This window comes from Lissotriton vulgaris, chromosome 12 (assembly GCF_964263255.1).
Source record: "Lissotriton vulgaris chromosome 12, aLisVul1.2, whole genome shotgun sequence".
Classification (NCBI taxonomy): Eukaryota; Metazoa; Chordata; class Amphibia; order Caudata; family Salamandridae; genus Lissotriton; species Lissotriton vulgaris.
This window is the reverse complement of record NC_141700.1, coordinates 63,537,576-63,559,233: the sequence shown is the minus strand read 5'-3', so window position 1 is coordinate 63,559,233 and position 21,658 is coordinate 63,537,576. Positions and strand designations below refer to the sequence as shown.

The 21,658-nt window shown below is 45.6% G+C and overlaps 1 protein-coding gene across 4 annotated transcripts in view; it reads right to left on the bottom strand.

Annotated features, from left to right (window-relative positions):
• Positions 1 to 4,746: 4,746 nt before the first annotated feature.
• The window catches only part of LOC147673305 (GRAM domain-containing protein 2A-like), a 171,571-nt gene continuing 154,659 nt past the window's right edge, over positions 4,747 to 21,658 (bottom strand). For all 4 annotated transcript variants that reach the window (XM_086947123.1, XM_086947124.1, XM_086947125.1 and 1 more), the window contains 8 exons: positions 21,314 to 21,412; positions 20,128 to 20,199; positions 19,384 to 19,455; positions 17,784 to 17,856; positions 14,794 to 14,871; positions 14,236 to 14,323; positions 12,122 to 12,229; positions 4,747 to 6,392 (listed from right to left, as the gene is read on the bottom strand). In XM_086947123.1, coding sequence (XP_086803249.1) covers positions 6,377 to 6,392; positions 12,122 to 12,229; positions 14,236 to 14,323; positions 14,794 to 14,871; positions 17,784 to 17,856; positions 19,384 to 19,455; positions 20,128 to 20,199; positions 21,314 to 21,412 — 606 coding nt within the window. In that variant the 3' untranslated portion in view covers positions 4,747 to 6,376. The remainder of the gene's footprint in view (positions 6,393 to 12,121; positions 12,230 to 14,235; positions 14,324 to 14,793; positions 14,872 to 17,783; positions 17,857 to 19,383; positions 19,456 to 20,127; positions 20,200 to 21,313; positions 21,413 to 21,658) is intronic.

The window sequence follows — 21,658 nt, the reverse complement described above, 5'->3', positions numbered from 1 at the left end:
AGCCCTCCAGAGCCGACAATCGCCTCGTAGATTTTACAGTGATTTTATGTAGCATTAATAATGCTGTCCTCCACTCCTTTAAGGGGAACATGCCTGAAACTGTCCACTATGGATCAAATTGTCACTGCCCTTGGATGTGGAGTGACTGACAGCATCTCCTGCGTTGGGGGTCTCTCACCCATCTCCATCCACTCAACCCACCCCTCAACGTTACTGGCAATACTGCATGGGTTCATGAGGCGGCGACCTATACCAAACCCCAGGCAGCTCCAGTGTAAGTCCTCGGTCAAAGGCAGAGGAAGCCGGTAACTGTAGGGTCGATAGGTCTGTTGGGGCAGCCATGCCATACTTTTATTAATGAACCTCGCCCTAGTCAAGCAGTTTGTCAAAAGATTGTTCTCTGAAGACAGGAACTTTGCAAGGGGTTGAGAGCAGTAGGTAGGGTTTGGGAGGGGTTATTTTAAGGCAGCAAAAGAACTACAATGGGTTTTCCAAGAACTTGTGGGTGTAGAGCTCGCCCATTGCTTACAATTGGTGGTCTTTATTGTCACTCTTATTTGTCACTTCTTATTCGTAGTAATCCCATGTCCACCTTGTGTTTGTCCCACCCGTGGCCTCTACCATCCTTCTGCGCAGCTGACTACTGCTCGCTTTTAGGAAACAACCTTTTCTTGTTGGTTAAGCATTCCATGAGAGAGCATGTGTTTCCCAGCTCTTTCCCACGTGCTTCCACCTAACAGCTGTCACCCCCTGCTCCATATTGCTCTATCCGTTAAGAGATGCGCCCTCTCTCTCTCTCGTGTGTTTCTCTACACCCCATCCACACTCTGTCTCTTTCTCCCACATGTGCTGCCCCCTCCACCTCTCTTCACCTGGTTTTATTTTTGTTTTAACCCTCTGCCCCCATTTTCCCCCTACCTACTCCTCTGGTCAAGTAGGAGTCTGTGTTCTGTATTGTCATTTGACAGAGCTAGATGAAACTTCTGTCATATAGAGAGAGTTGCCGTAGTCGAGGCAGCTGCTCATGAGGGTTTTTCTGGTTTTGATTGGGATCTACTTGAGGATTGTGGAGCATGCGAAGGATGTGGGAGCAGGCGACTGCGTTGACTCATCGTTTCATGGTCAGTTGGCTGTCGAGGATGATGCTGAGGTGTGTGCATGGTCTTTCAGTGTGGGTGTTGAACTGTTTTATGCTGGTCCCATACAGAGGTGTTCTTCCCAAAGAGCAGTAGTTCTGTTTTGTCTTAGCTGGGTTTGAGGCAGTTGTCTCTCATCCATTTGGCTAGATTGATCATGGCGTTGCATAAGCTGGTTTTGGCATTGGAGGGGTTCTTGGTGAGCGAGAGGATTGGTTGAGTGTCGTCTGAATAGAAGATTAGGTTGAGTCAGTGGGCTCTGACGATGTCTGCAAGGGGGTCATGTGGATGTTAAACTGGGTGGTGATGAGGGATGATCCTTGGGGTACGCCAACATAGAGCCACCTCAGAGCTGGTTTGAGACACTGCTTTATGCATTAGATGCAAGTGATGCCGTTCACAGCCGCGGCATAGTTTTTTTTGTAGGTGTGTAACTGTACTACAGAGTCAGATAAAAGAACAGCTGGCAGTGTTAAGGGTCATGCAGCTTACTACTCGAGCACATTCTGCTGTTGACACCTATGAACAGAATACTGTGGCGTATGAGTATGAATGTTCGTTAACCCTCTACTCTCATCATTGCAGCAGCCTGCTTTATGAACAAACAATTAGGAATGAGCGGAGAAAAATAGTGCACATGACCTATCCCGGTTGTAAAGTATTCCAGAGCTCTGGCCATTCCACCTGGTTTGCTATCAGTCTGTTAGGTAGAAAGTGCAGCATATGGTAAAATAACACAGTAAGACACCCAAACGGAGAACAAAATTAGTTTCTTCCCCTTCCTTTTGGCTGATTCTGCACAGCATCAGCAAAACAAGGCATATAAAAATAGACTGCCCAGGTGAGACTTTTTGGCTTTGCCAAAGCATATTTCTTTTCAAACGAAAGGGGGGGGGGGGGGATTTGTCAACTGGATGAGGTGTTTGCCTGGCTGGGATACTGAGATGGCTGCGGACACAACAACACACCAGTGGTGACGACAATTGGCTGAGAGCTTGTTTAAGTAAGCTTATTATACATATAATTTTAATAAAATCCATATGTCTTACCTAACTCAGATCTACAAATTAAATCATTACAGAATTAACTTTATATTTTAGGGGGTGTTTTCCGTCAACTTACAGGTTTATATTCTTGACACCACACACTGGATGTCAGGAGTGACCCCTTCCAGAAACCCCACCCACGCCACTGGTTATCATGGTCTCAGGACAGGAGGAAAGGTGAAGCCCCAGGCAGAAAGGTGAAAAGGAGGACGCGGAAACTTGGAGACACAGGTGAAGGAAAGAACGCCAAAGCCCACACAGGAAGTGAAATAACAAGTAATAACCCAGACAGGAAGTGAGGTAAGAATAATCAATACACAGTCAGAAGCGTCAAGGACCTCTTGAAAAAATAATGAAGGGCTGGCAGAGTTCAAGCCAGGAGGGAAGCTAAGAACCCTTCCAGCACAAAGAAGAGAGGAGAAAAGAATAAGGAATGGACATGAAAAAGCAGGAACAGGCCACGAGATGGAGGAGGTAAGAACAGCTGACCAAGCCAATGGTGTGAGGGTAAGGTAAGGGAGGCCAAGGTTCAGGCAGAAAGGAGATGGCCTTTAACAGAAAGGGTATGGAAGGAGGGCTGGGACCAGAAGAGAAATCAGGGTAGGGACAGTCCATTTGGACAGTAATGTGAAATGAAAGCTAAGACCAAAACAAGAATGGGAAGGAAACGGAGGAAGGTCAGGGCAAAGAATGTGACTGAGAAATGGACGTGATCCTGACAGGAAGGGTAGGGGTTCAAGGAAGGCAAAGGCCTACAAAGGAAGTTTTATAATGTTAATTTAATTTATCGCGCATGAATCACAGATCGCAGGAACAGAAGACGCGCTAAGTTAAAACAGCACTGCACTTGTGACAATTTTTCAACACAGGATACCATACACCTTATAATGTTTTGTATCCATTTTAGCTCCATGAGGAGAACGTTTTTAAGTCCTACTTTAAAGGGGAGGGGGTTTTGTACAAGTTAGGCCTTCCTTATTATGTTTGCAGCTGTTAAGTAACCCAGGGGAGATTTTTTATCTTGCAAATTTTTGGGTGGCAGCAGTTAGATATAGGAAGAAAGGGTGCTAGAAATGTTAAATTGTTGATGAATTTTATATACTGATATAACGGTTTCTATTGCCTGATCAATGAATTGTAAGTCACCTCTTTTTACCTGTATTCTTTTACTGTTTGTACGTGGTATATTTTATTGAACCCAGAATGTATTCATATGAGACTACGCATTTTTTTGTATGTAAATTGTTGTTTGTGGTGTACGTTTATGGCTTTTGCTAGCCGAATAAAGTGGTTTGGTGGAAGGATTAGAACAGCTCTGGCTTGAGCAGTTTACTGAATCAGATATGGTCTGTACACGTTCAGGTGTAATGTTCCAGTAAAAGGGGGCCAGATGAGAGAAAGACCTTTCACCCGCTCCTGCCCCAACACACAGGACGATGAGCAAAGCTTTCTCCCTGGATCTCAAGAGGGCAATAGTGCTTAAGATTCTGGTTTACGTCACAAATTTTGAGTAAGGCAGCAGATTTTAAAGACTACTCTTTCCCCTACAGGCAACCTATGCAAGGATCTCAGAAGAGGTGTGGAGGCGACACCAGAAGGGAGGTAGCAAATGAGGCGCGCTGCTGTATTTTGGACAGCCTGTAGCTTGGATAGTAATGTCTCATTTGCAGAGGTGAGTAAAACGTTGCCATCGTCTAATCTGCTGATCATACATCCCTGAACCAAGGTTTTCCTCGCAGGAAGAAAAGGAAGAGCTTTTCTGAACCGGCACACATCATATGGAACCAGGTGCCGGTAGTAGACATTACCTGCTCCTTCATAGTTGGGTTTGGTCCAATCAGACACAGAGGCTCTTAACTACGTGTTTGGGTTTTGGAGCACCGCCTAGTTCTGAAGGCCACCAATCGGAAGACCAGAGCAGTTGGGCCTTACCGAACAGCATAATCTCAGTTTTTCTGCATTCAGCTGTAGGCATCTGTTTGTCATCCTGGCTGCAATTGCGTAATCCCTGTCGAGAAACGTTCTTTTACTTTGACCAGGTCTTTGTCAAAGGCGATGACCAGCTGCGTGTCATCAGCATAGGACGTATTTTAAATCAAAAGGATCTGACTAGCTTGGCAAGGGGGGGCACATATATGTTACAGAGCGTGGGGCATGAACGTGAGCATGGAGGGATCCCCTTGTCTATCAACATACTAGGAGATTTGAAAACACCCAGCGAGATGGTTTGAGTTCTGTTTTTTTAGAAAATAACAGAACCACTAAACAGAAGTGGAGAGAAGGCAGCTACAGGATGGAACTGGAGGGTGGGAATGAAATAGAGCCAAGGCCCAGACCAGCTAGAGATGGAAAGAGCATTGGTCAGACATGAAAGGAAGGGATAAAGATTCTAGGCGTCAACAGGAAGGCCAAAGCTCCTATAGGAAGTGGAAAAAAGGGCACGGCCGGACAGGAAGTCAGATCCTGTATGCCGTTTCAGCGTCCAATTTTGAGACATATGTACAGATGGTGGAGGAATAATTGCTACTCATGAAGCCTGAATAATGAGACAAGATGAAAGGAAGTAAATCAATCAAAAAAGATTTATTCGCACATATGAGAAACATCTTGATAAAGTGCAATGATAAATAATTAAAAATATACACATCACACACACATACATACACACACACACACACACACATACACACACAAAAATGCCAACACATTTTAATGTGCAGGGCAATCTGGCATGAACCCAGTACTTCGTTGGGACAAGTAATATTTCATCCATTCTCAGAACTAAAGAAGGGGGTTTCATAATTCCGTAGACCACGCGGCACACTCAGAAGTTCGAACAAACGTGGCATTTTTCGGTCTACTTCAGTATTTGTATGCATAAATTATGTGCACATTTCAAATAAGCTTCCTATTTGCTACAAAGTTCCGAATATACATACATATTTCTTTATACTCACGCACAACCAATCATACAAACTTATAAATAAAGTCTAGCATTTGTCTCCCTGTTTGAACGAGTCTAACCGAAGTCACTGACCATTGTGACTTCTAAAACCACGCCTGGCTGGGCTCCTCAAAGGACTATGAAAATGGTGGTCCCTAATCCAGAAGTAGGAAACTTAACCTAAGAAACAGGAAGCTCCCTGCTCTCAAAATTAAGCCTGAGCCAGTCTGCTCCAAGTCACTTAGCACAATGCGACACCTCAAACCGCGTCCAACACAGAACCCTGAGGCAGTCTAATCCAAGTGACAAGGGGCACACTGGTTCTGAAACCACATCATGGAAGAAACCCATGTGGTACCGTCCTCCATGGTCCGGGGACAAAGAATGGACCGGTCTGTCCTATTTGAAATGAACATTGCAGCTTCCAAAGCCACGCTTGGGTTGGCCTCTCCAAGTGGCTTGGAGCCGTGTAGTTTTTAAAAACAGCCCTTGGTCAGACATAAATCAAATGACCAGGAAGAGAAGTGACTGGACTGGGCGGACAAGTTTTTGGCGACCCAGAGCACATAAATCCTTACATGACCATGGCTTCTTGGCCACTGCTATGGTCATAATCTTACTGATTGCAAGGCTGGTGGCACAGGAGCCACACACAGAAAAGTCTTTATGCTTACGAGATTTGAGAGTGTGAGAGAGAAACCTGTCCTGGAGTGTCAGGAAAATAATTTCAAAGTCCTTCTCAACTAACTGCGCCAAAGAAAAGAGCTCAGGTTATCAAGTTCCATCTTCTACAACTCTTGCCCCCCAGTGAAATTAGTCTGATAAAAACAATTTGATTTGTTGCTATCTGCGTCTTGAACGTACCTACGGTTTGAACCCTCCACCCCCTCCGAAGTAATCACCATCCCTCAAAGAGAAGGTTACTTTGCTCTTTTTAAGCCTTTAAAGTGCACAGTCAAAAATCACCAGCTGATTGAGAGCAGAATAAGGAAATCTTCGCCATTGTCTCCGCTTCAACATATATTATTCATTTCGTTCATTTGCACTGTTCCTTTAAAAACACGGGGTGCGGAACACCAAGGGGAGACACCGCTCCTTCCCCATGGCCCGAACAGCACGCCCTTCTTCAGGGCATCTTTGACCCTCTGTCCAGCAGAGGGCGACACGACGCCGAACAAAACGTCACCAGCGACTCGCGAGCAGGAAAGCAATGCCTAGATACAAGCGCCGCACCAGGCTTCTTTAGGGCTTCACGATTCTTTGTACCTGGAAGAAAGCAAAGAAAGACTTAGCAGTGAGATCAATGGAAACAAACAGCCACCAAGGATCATGAACTCAGGGCAAATTTGTCCAATGTATACTAGCTACTTAACTCCGTGTCGTTCAGACATGGTCGTCACAAATGGGGGTGGTAGGGGGCTTTAAGCAAAATACTCCATATCTTGCAAGGCCCTAAACTCCTTCAGCAAAGTTTATTCATGAATTTTTAATTGCAAGCAAGCTGCCATCTTTGTTATAATAATAATAATGAGACAGCTTACATGGCAATACAACTAGATACTGCCAGGTTATGTTTTCTTTTTCTCCTAAACAGATTTTTTATTTTTATTTTAAATAAAAGGTGCTTATGGCAACTACCAAAAATGGAAACAGTCTCCTATGGGCCCTGCCGTAAGTTTTGCCCCAGTCCTCATAAAAACGTATGACAACCCTGCCTTTGGGCACAATGTTTCCAGCCATTGCTTTCATTTGACAATCTGACACTTTTAAAAAGAGCTGTAAACGTGGCTTCCATTAAAGCAGCTCTACTGACACACCTTACTGCAGTGACTTTGAGAGAAAAGCCAAGACTGGAATCAAGATGTACTGGCATAATTGAGCAAAGTAGCACTCAAATGTGGTGTAAGACAGAGGCCCCTTGAAATGTTTATAATTAAATCATATCACTTTGAATTTAAAAAAAAAAAAAATCCTTGCTCTTCCTAAAATTGTTTGTAATAAACAGAATTGGAGATCTACATTCGGGAAAATAAATGCATTCTAGGAATAATAATACGTTATGTAAATGGAGATATAATACCTTTCCCATACCACAATTCATTATCTTATGCATATATATTTTTTTAATTGTTCTTTTTCGCTCAAACATTTCAAAAGTTACAAAAATGCAAGGACATATACTGCTGCACAGTGGAAGGCCCTACAGACAGGTTGTATTTGGATGTTAAACCAACACTATTGTGAACTTCTCCTGTCGAAATCTTTTAATTCCAGAGCTCTCACAGTTACCAGGTCACTAGGTGACCGGCTTATCGACGTCCGGTTTGTTTGCCTTCTGTGATTGGTAGTCCAGTTTAACCTTTTAGAAAATCAGGACTGCAAGTCCCAGCATGCTTAGTAAAAAAAGCTTTCATTGCATCACTTACTCTAATCTGGACCTTGGAAACATCAGAGCTCTGCCAGTTTGTGGAAATAAGATTTCAGAAAGTTGCTCACAAACTCTCCAGAGATTAATGGGCTAGGAGGCTAACTGGGAGTTTCCCCATGTGGCTAGTGGGTGGGCCAATGTGTGGTCACCGGCAATGCCAGGGGCTGTGGGGAGTGGCTGGCCAGTACACCTTCCTAGCCCCTCCAGTCTGTCTCCCACACACAAGCCTTGGCTCGCCCAGCAGTCACCAGTGTCAGCCACTTGCCCTTGAGTGTATTGAAAACGGCTTGTGGCCCGGGCTGCTATAACCCATAACATTCTATCCTTCTGCGGCGCGTGGCTTGGTGAGTATGATTGGTGGATGGGGGTGAACTTTAGAATTCACAACAATCACGCTGGAACATTTTGTAAAAACACATACGACGAACAGGGCTATGGGGGGTGCTTAAAAGGCCGTGGAAAGAGAGGGGTGTGAATTGTTAGGGGTTCTTAAAATGTACTCCTTTTCAAACTAATTAACATTTTTTAAGGCCTTCAAAACATAGACAAGAGAGTATGTGTGTTTTTGTCAGTGTTGGCGTGTAAAAATCCCAAGTGAAATCCAACAGACACTTCACACTATCCGTCTCAAAGTACTTGTACCCAACTATTTCCTACATAATACATTTTTTAGGGGTGTAACACCCTATTTTAGGGAGTTACACCCCTAAATCTGAATGATCAACTAAAATTCAGAATGCACACCAAGGGCCTTATCTGGAGTTTGACAGCATGTTCGTCGGTCCATCGGGGCAGCGGGGGCCTGACTTCCTTGTGTAAAGAGCTCTACCAGGCAGGCGGAATCTGTGCTTTCACAGGACCCGCCGTGGCTGCTTCTCTGAAGGCGCTGCAGCCCTCCTAAACAGCGGCCATGGCTCCTGTCAAGGCGCTGCAGCCCTCCTGAACAGCGGCCATGGCTCCTATCAAGGCACTGCAGCCCTCCTGAACAGCGGCCATGGCTCCTGTCAAAGCGCTGCAGCCCTCCTGAACAGCGGCCATGGCTCCTGTCAAGGTGCTGCAGCCCTCCTGAAAAGCGGCCATGGCTCCTGTCAAGGCGCTGGAGCCCTCCTGAACAGCGGCCATGGCTCCTCTCAAAGCGCTGCAGCCCTCCTGAACAGCGGCCATGGCTCCTGTCAAGGCGCTGCAGCCCTCCTGAACAGCGGCCATGGCTCCTGTCAAGGCGCTGCAGCCCTCCTGAACAGCGGCCATGGCTCCTGTCAAGGCGCTGCAGCCCTCCTGAACAGCGGCCATGGCTCCTGTCAAGGCGCTGCAGCCCTCCTAAACAGCGGCCATGGCTCCTGTCAAGGCGCTGCAGCCCTCCTAAACAGCGGCCATGGCTCCTGTCAAGGCGCTGCAGCCCTCCTGAACAGCCGCCATGGCTCCTTCTCTGAAGGCGCTGCAGCCCTCCTGAACAGCCACTGTGGCACCTTCTTTGAAGGTTCTGTAGCTTTCCTCAACAGCCGCCATGCTTAACGCAGCCACTCAAGGCTTTTTCCAAAAGAGGGAGTTTGTTTCTGAAAAACAAAAATAAATGTCTCTGCCTCGATTGGGGGCTTTATCCCAGTGTATGTGGGGGGTCATTTGTTTTACTTTCCTGTTCGCAACACCAGGATTTTCCTGGAGGACAGGCACAGGAAATATTTTGAATGGCGTCTGCTCTAAATAGTGCGGACGATCTGAGATGCTTAGAGTGATGGCCCGGCGTCCATTGTCCCATCCGTGTAATATTTTCCCTGGCACAGCCAGAGGAGGCTCGGTTAACGGAAACAAGGGCGCTCCCCGATCCTGCACACAGCAGGCGAACCGAGAGTTTTGCAGACAGGGTACCCGGGAGTGTTTAATTTGTAAAATATCAAGTGCCAGGGCTCTGACCAGAGGCCACTGCAGCTTGCATCACCCATCGGCCTTGTCATCGCTGCCAAAACAACTACTAACCATCTCTCTTGCATGTAAATTCGACAGTTCAGATTATTCCAGGTCCCCAAAGCTAAAAGAATGGCTGGGGAGGCAGGTATGATCATTTTTTTAATGTATATTGTTTTCCTAAACAACTGTTATACTGCTCATCTCTAAATTACATGAGCAGCGCCACCATGTGGCAGACTGCCCTAAGTGTGGTGGGTGTGGACAATTAGGTGCCGGTGCTGAGAACCGGAAACCAATTTAGTGCCGGTGCTCAGCACCGGAAAGCACCGGCTCAAATTAAGCACATGGTACCCCCCTTCCTTTGTGGCACTGCACCTCTCCGCCAAACTCTACATAAGCCCATAACTTGCTTTCCAGTGGAAATGCAGTTGGATCCAATTGGATCCAGTCTGAATTTGTAACCAGCCAATTGGTTTCGGACGTCAACATGTCGAAAATCTTCAGCTACCCAAATTATTATCAATAAACCTGATGACGTTTCAAAATCACCTCTATGTTTTTTCTCTGAGGTGAGTGAATGTAAAGTGTGTGTGTATATATATATATATATATATATATATATATATATATATATATATATATATACTAACACTGACGAAGGACTAGAGGTCCGAAACGCGTCTGTTTGTTTTGGTCAGAACGCCGTATTAAATTTTCTTTGCAACATACCCCCGTGAGTGCGTTTTTCGTCTCAGGAGAATGGGTCGAATGGAGCTACAATATATATATATATATATATATATATATATATCTATCTATCTCATGGCTGCCCATGTTACACTTCAGTGTCCACTCACAGCTTTCACTCTTCTGGCGTGTGCATTATTTGTTCCTCGTGTGATTCTGTAATCCCTGGAGGGTACTGTGTGGCTGTTCTTTGTGTGATCTCTGTGTACTTGCATTGTGATTATGTAGAGTGTTCCTAACACTTTGTCTGTGTACATGTTATTTGTGCCTGTGTCATGTGCATCTGGAACCTTGAGTAAGCTGTGGAAGTTTCTACTCTCTTTTTGTGTCTTTAGACATTATTTACTTTTTGTATATTAAGTACTGTTCCTGTGTGTTTGTCCTTTTTGCTGTTTGTCTTTATACCATGTCACCATGGATGATCTGTGTACGAACATGGAGTGGGCTGTTTTCTACCTGTGCACAATGTATGTGTAAGCAAACACTCGGTGTATGCTGTGTTCTAGCATCTACTATGCAATGTGTCATGTGAATAGTGTATGTACTTTGTGTCTTATTAGTGTCATGTGTAGGTGTGTGTGAGCTGTGACTCTGTTGTGCCTGTTTTATGTGTGGTGTGACGTGTGAAGGTACACTTGTGGGTGTGCTATGCGCACTCAATGCCTTACGTTTGTGTCTTTGTGTACTGTGTGTGTATTTGTTGTGTGGTCTTCGTGCACGTCTGCTGAGTGATTTGGGTGTAGGATGTGCATTGGTGTGCACTGTTTTTTGTTGGCATGAGTGCTGCTTGCAACATTTGCATCGGATGTGTCTGTTGTGAGCCCTTTGTATTGTGTGCTGTGTGATACATAAGATGTGGCTAGTGTCTGTGGATTGTCCCTGTATCTTGTGTGTCTAGTTGTGTGCAGAGTATGCTGCACAAAAGACGTCTGACATCATCAATTAGAAGCTGCTGGGTCTGCACTTCCAAAATGTGAGAGCACAGGAACAGGTGCAGGAAACAGAGGGCCTCTGTGGGCTCCCCCACACACCTGCACCCCAAAACAACCGTCAATCACAGACTAAATTAGTCTGCGCTTGGCAGGGTCGTGTGAGCCTCCGAAGGCAGACAAGCCTATCATGGACAGGCAGCTCAGGCAGAGAAGGAACAGCAGGCCGCTGTAAGTGACTCGCGGCATCACCCAGAGCCATGTGCTCCTGACGCCGTGTGTGCTCTGTGACCTGCTGACGCCATGTGTGCTCTGTGACCTGCTGCCACGCGGGCTCTGCCACCTGCTGCGCCCAGCAGATCACTGCAGTACGTGCAATCACCCACCAAGTGTTCTGGCTTCGGTTATAATTTGAGACATAAAGGCTGTATTACACATTGAACTGTGCAATAGATACATCAACGCCCATATGTGAGCGGACTCTGTATTTTAGCCTGTAAAATACATTTCATGTTTGCTGGTTTCTTTCGGTTTTCATTTTTTTATTTTTTTTAACCATGTCATCATGTTGTTTTCTCTTTCTCCCAATTTCTCCCCTCGTTTTCCTGCTCGATTATTTCCTGTAGTTTCTTACTTAACTCTTTCCAGGCCCCTTTTAATTTTTCTTGTCAATCCATACCTTCTCTTTTTCACTAACCCTTTCGTGTTCCCCTTTTACCATCCATTTCTCTCGCACCTTGTAGATGGGTCGGCATGTGCATCTCTGGCAAATGTAGAAGTGTGGGTGCGTAAGGCAACTGGGGGTGCCCTCCTGAACTACCCCAACCTCATCATCTAGGCCCCTGCCCAATATTCTTCCTTCCCCCCCCCCATCTTCTCCCTCCCGCCCCTCCCCCACGATGCCACCCCGCTCCCTAGCCTCTCACTTTGGCGTCCTCCATCTCCCCTCGTCCCAGGGGGTCTCCCACCCCACCCAGCAGACTCACCCGCTCTGAAGGTTCAACTCAGGCCACGCCCCCATGAGGGTCAGCTGCTGCTCGAGCTCCACGATCCGCAGCCCGATGTACCCCGAAGACAGGAGCAGGACCACCACCCTGAGGGGGAGAGAGAAGGCGGTGAGACCCCCGCGGGTAAGGCACATACATAACATGAGTATTTGCGTACATTCACCCAGAAGGGTATCTTGGCACTGAATAACAGATGTTTATTGCTACCCAACTCAATGGTACTCATTTTATCGACCTCAGAAGGATGAAAGGCTTAATGAACCCGCAGGGATTTGAAGCTGCGACCATGAGGTCGAACACAGGCCCCTAAGTGGGCGCATCAGTCCACTAAGCCACCAGATACCCCCTTACAATGCACCGACACACACTCCGTGTGCAGGAGGGTTTCAAAACAGGGTCACACTAGCCAAAACTTGAACAGATCACCCATCCTCTCTCTCAAGGCCACTCCGGCAAGCTATAAGCCAAGGCGTCCTACACGACAAGGCACAGCGGCACAAACACAATAACATCACAACCAGTCCTCGCGAGCCACATCAAACATTTCTGACAAAGGACACGTAATACAGACTCTACTATCCAAGCACCCCTACACTGTGGCGCGTGCCTGTCCACAAGTACGCTCCCATACCGTCCACCCAGTCATAGTCACCATGGCCACGTCCCCATAATCACTGCCCTCTGCCCACATCTCCTTGCAACACCCTTGCAGTCGCCACAGCTGTACACCCCTGCATGCACTTACAATCTTACTTCTAGTTATTGAAAATTGGGACCCATTCAACAGAAGTGCATTACACAGAACACAAACAGGTAGGAAGGAACAATTGTCAGGAGGGTGGGTGCCTTGAAATCTTATGAGTTTTTTTAAAGCGCTCATGACCCACCCTGCGGCGGCCTCAGAGCACTTTCCAGTAAAGGTACGTTTAGGAGCGGCGGTGGTTGCAACATAAACAATTTGTTGGAACCCAGTCATAAGGATGAAACCATTATCTGAACGGGGAACGAGTGCACTGAATTATTTCTGCTATCGAATATATGTGGAAGCTGGGGTTTGAGATGCAAAATGGTGGTTAGAAAGGCCTTCCCTCCAACTCTGCACTTCAACCTCGCTGACCCACTTCAGGGAGGCACTCAAGACCTGGCTCTACGACTGACTTCGCAGCACACCGCCTGGATAACCTCTTGGGTGATAAGCAGCGCTTTATAAATACTGAGTGATTGATTGGCAAGGCATAGTTTTTTTCCCAGGGGTAACACGCGTCACATGCAGTCCTCATGGGGACACTCAGTCTCTACACGTTCACAGACTCAGTTCAGTGGTCTCGCATGCACTTCCTTTGGTCGTACACACAGTTCATCTTTCACACGCTTAACCCCTTGCATGCTCATGACGAGCTCAGCTCGTCATGAGCTACAGTGCTCCGGTGCTCATGATGAGCTGAGCTCGTCATGGCCTTTAGAACGCTCGCACGCTGGGCAAATTCCCCTGCTGTGCTGAGCGTTCTAAAGAAACGGGTGCGGCCGTGACGAGCTCAGCTCGTCATGAGCTACAGTGCTCCGGTGCTCATGATGAGCTGAGCTCGTCATGGCCTTTAGAACGCTCGCACGCTGGGCAAATTCCCCTGCTGTGCTGAGCGTTCTAAAGAAACGGGTGCGGCCGTGACGAGCTCAGCTCGTCATGAGCTACAGTGCTCCGGTGCTCATGATGAGCTGAGCTCGTCATGGCCTTTAGAACGCTTGCACGCTGGGCAAATTCCCCTGCTGTGCTGAGCGTTCTAAAGAAACGGGTGCGGCCGTGACGAGCTCAGCTCGTCATGAGCACAGGAGCACTGTAGCTCATGACGAGCTGAGCTCGTCATGAGCATGGGAGCGCTGCGCGCGCCCGCCCTCCCCCCAGCACAGCATGGGAATGTGCCGAGCAGGGAAGGGGTTAAAGGTCCCTGTGGTCACAAAGAGCCCCCATGGTCACTTACCGTCCCGGTGTTCATGCATTCTCACTGATCACATATTCAATCCCCACATTGACATGCAGGCCATGAGATCGCGTTCACGGGCACTCCTCGCTCACACCTGTACAGTCGTATACTCACAGCATGAGGTAGATGATGAGAAGGATGTTGATGGAGCTTAGGTTCTGCCAGCTGGCCCTGCTGGACGTCTTTGGGTTCGAGGACTCTCCTGGAGCACAAGGGAGAGGGAGAGCAAGTGAGTTTATACAAGTGAGCAATTGGGACCGCGATACAAGGAATGCAGCATAGAGACGTAAGCGCACAGACAGGGCCACACGTACCCAAAGACCTTTACAATAAGTGTATTATAGGTTTTTGGAAGTATGGCGGAGAGGAATTTCACTCGTTCAGACCTGCCACAGATGTTTGAGGAAAGCAGAGGGATGAATCTAAAGATAGTGTTCAGAGAGGATATGGCCTAAGAGCTAGGACGGTCGACCTCTGAACTGGGTTCGAGTCTCGGCAAAGACGCTCGACATCCTGTGATTCTGGGTAAATCATTAACCTCCCCGTGTCTAACTAAAAAACAAATCTGTCTGTCTGTAACGCAACGGGCGCTCATGTAAAGCGCTCTGATATCCAATACGTTTGGGTCAAGTTCGTGCAATATAAAACTCCACAAAAAAAAAAAACACCCACCTTTGCTCCTTGTTGTTGGAGAAGGCTTCTTGACGTCGTCTTCTATTTTGACTCTGCTGTGCACTGACCCCCCGCCATCTGCATATAGGAGAAAAATAGGCGGTTATTCCATGCAATATTGGTGGCAGCGGACAGACATGGAATTTAGAGTGCAACAGAGTGCAGGGTGACACTGGTTTGGGTGCGTGAATGTGTGTGAGTGTGCATGTGTGCCCAGGCCCTCCACTGCAAGGAACAAGTCTCATACAGAGATGTTCCAACAAAAGGGCAGATCCTCTGCAATAAAGGGGTATGTGGCATTCACAGAATAGGGCGGGTCCTTCAAAACAAGGCTGAGCCAATCACAAGAAGGAGGTGGGTTCTTCAGAGGAATCGGGACATTCACAGAAAAGGACTGGTCCATCAAAACAAGGCAGAGCCATTCACAAGAATGAGGCGGGCCTTCATAACAATTGGGGCTACGCCCTGAAAGGGGCGGGTCCTTCTTAACAAGGACATTTACAGTAGGGCCCAGGTCCTTAATAACGAGGAAAGTTCATTTTGGGAAAACACTGGGGCCTCCTCCGCTGAAAAGTGCCGGAACACTGCTTTGTTTGTCACCAAGCAATTTAGCGCGTCATTCTATCTGTATACAAATACATGTTTTTCTAGCAGGCTCCTTCCTTCAACATCTGCGTGACTGATTCATAAAGGTTTTTGCGCCATTGAGGAGAGCAACAATCTCAAATTCCAAACCGAACATTTGTTAGCAAGTTTCTAAAAATTGTAATTTCTACAATCATAAATTGCTCTTTAAATCGCGATAAATCTCACAGTATAGTGTATTATCAATCATCATGCATTTAGCACTAGGGTTGAGACACGGGTCTTTCATGTCGAGGGCCTACAGGGCAGACAATAAGCCATAGTAGTGGTGGAAGCCACTTTTTACAATCACATTTTCCACTCTATTAAAAAAGCAAAATCTACTCCCACAAAAGGTGGGAGTAAGTGAACAAACTGGGTAGAAGAGCTCCAAAAACATCCTTTTTTTTCTTCAATGTACATTTTCACCATACATTCTCATACAGTTGTCCTTGTAGTTGAAAACTTGCATGAGAAAATATGAAGCTGGAATACTCCAGGTTATCAACAACGGCTTTGTATTGCCAAGAATACTATTGGAGATGCTGTCAGTGCCATAACAGTCAAAGATCTCCTTCAAACACAGGGCAGGATTTGCAATTTTTTACCATAAGAGCTTTGTGAATCAAGCTCTCTGGGCCTTTTGTCACTCAACAGTCTTTTTACACTGACATTTATTTATTTACTCTCTTACTCGTGCGTTGTACCCCTTTCAGGCTTTTGAAAATGTCATCTTTTTTTCCATTTGCTATTTCCCGCCCATCTGATTTGTCTTTTGTGCTATTTCTTCCTCGTTGCCCTCTCCACCAACCACAACGCCCACTACCATTGGCTATGGTTTCGCAACACAAATACTACAATTTATTTGTTCCAAGGATTGTATCATCTAGTGATGCACATTAAAATTAAAATCTGTATCAATACCTGTTATAAGTACACCCACTACGAGGTAGCACCCGGTTGCCCTATTAAAATTATAGACAAAGATTCATTTTTTGTAAGGTTTTTCTCATGCACATGGCCGCCATGCTCATTTTACTAGCACAGCCTTGCAATCTATATAAGTAAAAATGTAAATGTTCGTTTCTTTAAAAAGCGTAAATCTCCGAAAGTTCTTCACCGATTGCTTTGAAATTTTGACACAACGTTGGATTCGATTAAGCGCGTGTTTATATATACACAACGTTGGATTCGAATACGCGCCTGTCCAATACGCGCGTGTTTTTAATCGTAAGGCCGAACAGATCCTATCGATTTGGTTCACTTTGCAACATTAAGAAAGGACGCATAGAGACAATAGTCTACATATATTAGGATGGACAGTTGGTGTCAGGATGGCAGACCGGGAAGTGGGTGGAGGGAGGGGGGAGGAGTTGGTTCACTTCGCAACATTAGCATGTGTTTATATATACACAACGTTGGATTCGAATACGCGTGTACAATACGCGCGTGTTTTTAATCGAAAGGCCAAACAGACCCTATCGATTTTCTTGCTGCGCAACAACTACAAGGGACACATACAGACAATAGTCACAAAAACATATTGTATACCCACAAGCATTGTGAAATTAAACATATTAGAAACGTGCGCTCACTCTTTTCTTTCTCTTCCATTTAACCAGACTGAGCCACAGCAACACGTGGCCGGGTACAGCTAGTGAAAAATAAAAACTAACCATGACACCAACTTGAAAAGGCCTGACCAATTGGTTCTTCCAATGCTTGTAAAGTTAGTTACTTCTCTACTCTTTAGCTCCTCTATGTCACATACTTATGCATGTTGCCACCAACGTTGCTTCTTTCCCTCTACATCTTCTTATTTTTTACGTTCTTTTCTATGCACCTCTCTATGTGGAGTTTTTGGAATTTATAAGTCAATATTTTTCTGCCATTCTGTTCCCTTTGCTCCTTGGAAGGGTATATGTATTTCATATGGCTTTGAAGGTTAGTCGGCAGCTTCCTGGGTGTTGATCCTTCTCTTAGTGGAAATGACCAGAAAGCTGAACAAGTTTACCCATCACTCACTGTTACATCTGACCTGGCGTGGACGTACAAATAACAGCTGAGCATCTCTGTGCGTGAGAAATGAGCAACATCCCCTGATGCCATGACAGTATTCTTTTGACACGGGAGAAAACAGACTCAAAAACAAATCTAAGTGTTTCTTTCAAAATTAACAGTAAAAAAAAAAATCATAATAAAGTTCCAAACTTTTCATTAGACTCAATTTTTTCTGCAATCACATCTATGCATCTATTCATAGGTCAGCACACCATGTGGGTGGGTGGGTTTGAGGGGCACAACGGTGTCTGCACGCATAGTGCCGACGTGTATGCTCAGGTTGACCACTGCGGTCAGCATCTCACCTGGAACGTCTGGAAAGGCGAAGCTCGGATCTTCGTCTGGAAGTTCGTGTTCCAGGTCTGATTGGCTGGAATTCTGAAACATTAAGACAGCAGGAAATGTAGCTTCCGTGACAGAACTTCAACAGAACATGTTATTACTTGAATGTCTCCACACTCCGATGAAAGGCAAGGCAAGGAACAGAGCAACAGGGTCTGTCGCAAGTACAGACGGGCACCACAGGCCTTTCACTCCCACTCACAAGCCTCAAAGAAGCAATCCGACGTGTTGGTGGAGGTACCACAGCGGTAGGCATGGTCACGATGCCCACCTCATCCAGGTCATCACTGACATGGCCTTCTGTCCTGGGCTTGCCACATAATTCATTCTGTGTATCAATTATTTTACTGCTAAATTTAAGAATTGAGAAATAACAGCAAATAGAGTGATATGGAAGTCCGGCTTATACCCATATAGAGCTAAACGCTGATTGTGGTACTCCACCAGTAGCAAAGAATACTTATATATAATATTTAAGAGTGATAATGCCTCATAATGCAGTCTGGATGTTGAAGTCCTGTTATGGTTCCCTTGAACTAACTTAACTAGTACACCTGATTGCAATGGTTTGTAAGTGACAAGCTCAGAACAGGAAGCACAATTTATTAGTTAAAAAGTGAGGTGGTCACCATAGCTATGCTGCATAAAGACGGCTGTGTTCATCACTCGTCACTAATGAAATTCAATAGGCGCGGCCGGGACAGGTAAGAGCGGTGAGGCCGGCGGGGGAGGGGAGGGAAGTCAGATTACGGGATAGGGAAAATAAAACAAACAACTAAATAAATAAATAAATAAAACTTCTTACCTTGTACTCGACGCATCACCAAGTCGGCGATGCGGCGAGCACGAAGTAAGTGGTTTTATTTATTTTAAGTTCCCTATCTCGTCGTCTGTCGACTTCCTCCCCAACCCCGCCCGCCCCACTGCTCTTACCTGTACCGGCAGCACCTGCAATTAAAGAAATGATCCCGTGTCCCCCAGTGCCTACTCTTCAAATGAGCTGCTAAGTTTAACACTAACTACATATGTCTCTGAAGGGTCATCTTCAGGTCAAAGTGCAGCAAGCCTAAAACTCTTCCTGTCTAATGTTAACTGCATGTAAAGGTGTCAGGTCACCGGTTAGGAATGAAGATATAGGGGTCGCTTACAGAGTATTTAAAATAATCATGACTTAGCCTAATTTCAGAATGTCAGTGTTTGTACACCGTGGTTGTAAGATTTAAGATTCGGCTGTCTCTAGGGCTGGAGGAGTCATTATGCATTTTTTATATAATTTTTCCCATTTTTTGCGTGAGTTTGATTTGATGTTTGACAGATTTGGATATGTAAGGACTTTTTTTTGCTCTCTCGTGTACTGCAAAATGCACTGCAATGATATGTATATTGCGAACCCTCTCGATTAGCTTTTTTTTGCATGTAAATAAAATTATTTTTTGTTGGAAAGGCACTGACTGTTTTTGACTTATGAAAAAAAAAAAAAGATAGATTTCAGGTCGAAGACAGGGACAGAAATACTAGACTGATACTGCGGACAGAGCTTGATTCAAGGCGCTTTCTCCTTACCAGGGTCTTCTTGCATTGTTCCGAGCAGGTGTCTGCCGGGGAGCTCAAAGGGCTATTGTTCGGGCTTCCATCCTGCATCGAAGAGAGGAATACGTCAAATCGACCATAGAGACAAAAAGGAGAGATGAGCTGTGGTCAAAAGCTGGTGGCACTGATTTTTTAATGTGGATCTGGGTGTTTAATTCCAGCTTCTCACTGACACTGTGTGACACCTGACAATCTGCATCCTTTCATTTTTTTAATGATGCAGTAGTTTGACAAAACAGAATTTATTTAGCAACTAGTAGAGAAAGGTACAAAGAGACTGTAGTGAGCCAAGAGGTTCCCTCTGAAAATAAAAGGATAGCTACACTAGAGGGGTTTTGGAAAGCAAAGTTTGACTCTAAAGTCACATAGACTGGGCAATGTAAACAGAAGGCCTGGTGAGGGGTTAACGTACAGTGCAGAATGAATCATATAGGCTTGATGTTAATATATGAGTTTTTACTAACACATAAATAACACACAAACTCAATAGTACTCATTGTGTAAACTTACAAGGGTGAAAGGCTGAATGTGCCCTTGCAAGTTTGAAAACTGCTTTCTGCATGAAACAGGTCTATGCAGCTGGCACCCAGTCTACTGAGCTATCTTACTGGTGTGTGCAAATGGGGGGATTTTTAAACATTTCCTCCCAGGAATGTAGGCATGCAGTGAATGTAAAGCTAATAATGTACCAATAAATGTCAGAGATATGTGAATTACCTGCAACTGGGGGCACAGCGCCCAGAGGACCTGGAAAGTGATTTCGCGGTTCCGAAGCGAGCCAAACAAATACTGTCAACAAAAATGAGAGAAAACAAGTGGTCAGAAAAAGCAGCACAGCTGAGTGGCAAAACAAACACAGAGGAAGCTATTTACTTTTAATGAAGCGCTGCATCTAACATTTTGTGGATGCCCTCAAAACATGGTTCCTGAGTGGCTATTAAATACAATGCCTCTCAGTTTATTTAGTATACTATGGTGGTGGCCATGTTGAATCTATGATAAGTCATTAGCAGCACTTTCTACACCATAGATTTGGTGCTTTGATGGACTGGCTTGCTAGACGTGTGTTATGGGGGCAGCCATGTTGGAATGGTGAGGTCCCTTCACTGTACCAATGAGATGGCGTGGTTAAGTATGGACATGCAATCAGTATGATAAAGCGGCAGCCATGAGAATGGTAGAGCTTTTTCAAAGCAACATGGACCCACCCTCCACCACTGAGAAGACGCCTTGATGGATAGGTGTGCAGCAGGTGTGGTAAGGAGACGCCATGATGGAATGGTGATGCCTCTACACTACAATTGGGAGCAGATTGTGCAATGCCTTGTCTAACTTGAAGGATGGGTGAAATGTCATTGCGCTAGAAAGATGGACATCAAGAAATGATGAACTGCCTCCATCTCCGTGAGAATACAGACCGCACCACAGAAGAGGCGTTAATGGACGGGGGTGCAGTCAGTGCACTCGTGAGGCAAATAATGATGGAATGCCGGTGAGATTCAAAGAACTGAACCACTTCTTTAGAAAATAGAATATGAAGATGGATTGTGGCGCATTTGTACATTGCAATCAAAGCGCCTTAGACCTATCTGAACAGATGGCAAATGAGTAAGTCGAACCACTTGCAAACTCGACACAGAGGGAATTGACTTGTGGCAAATGAAATGCAGTAGGACTTTAGTCAGTACGCCAAATGTTGTACATTTTCATTCCAAACAAGAAAGACAATAGAATATCAGTCATGGAACTGTCTCTTAGAACCATTCGCATCTTATTTTTGCAGCTCAACGTCTGATGGCGGCTCACAGATGCGCATTCTCACAATCATAAGGATATCAAGGGTAGGTGACCCTTGCGTTTTCTTTCTAAGTCCCTATAAATCGCGTCAGAAGGGTGTTCTTACCTTCTCGCCTTCCACAGTCTTGATGCAGAGGGCATTGGGCACCAGCAACGCAGTGTTTGCCTTTTTCAGGACAGCGATATCGATGATGGTAATCAGCACCTGCACATGTGGACAAAAGGATCACGAACCAATGAATGTCTATGGGAATCGGTGCATTCAGAGAAAACAGCAAGATGAACAGTATAAGGCTAGGGGAATCCTAGGGTGTGCGTTTAGGGACAGGCAACATAAATACTGTACAACCATGGGAATCAGTGCACCCGCATGCTGAGAAAGGCGAGATTAACAATGTGTCTCTTTAACAATCAAAACCTGTGCATATGGAGCATGGAAAGATAAGCAATG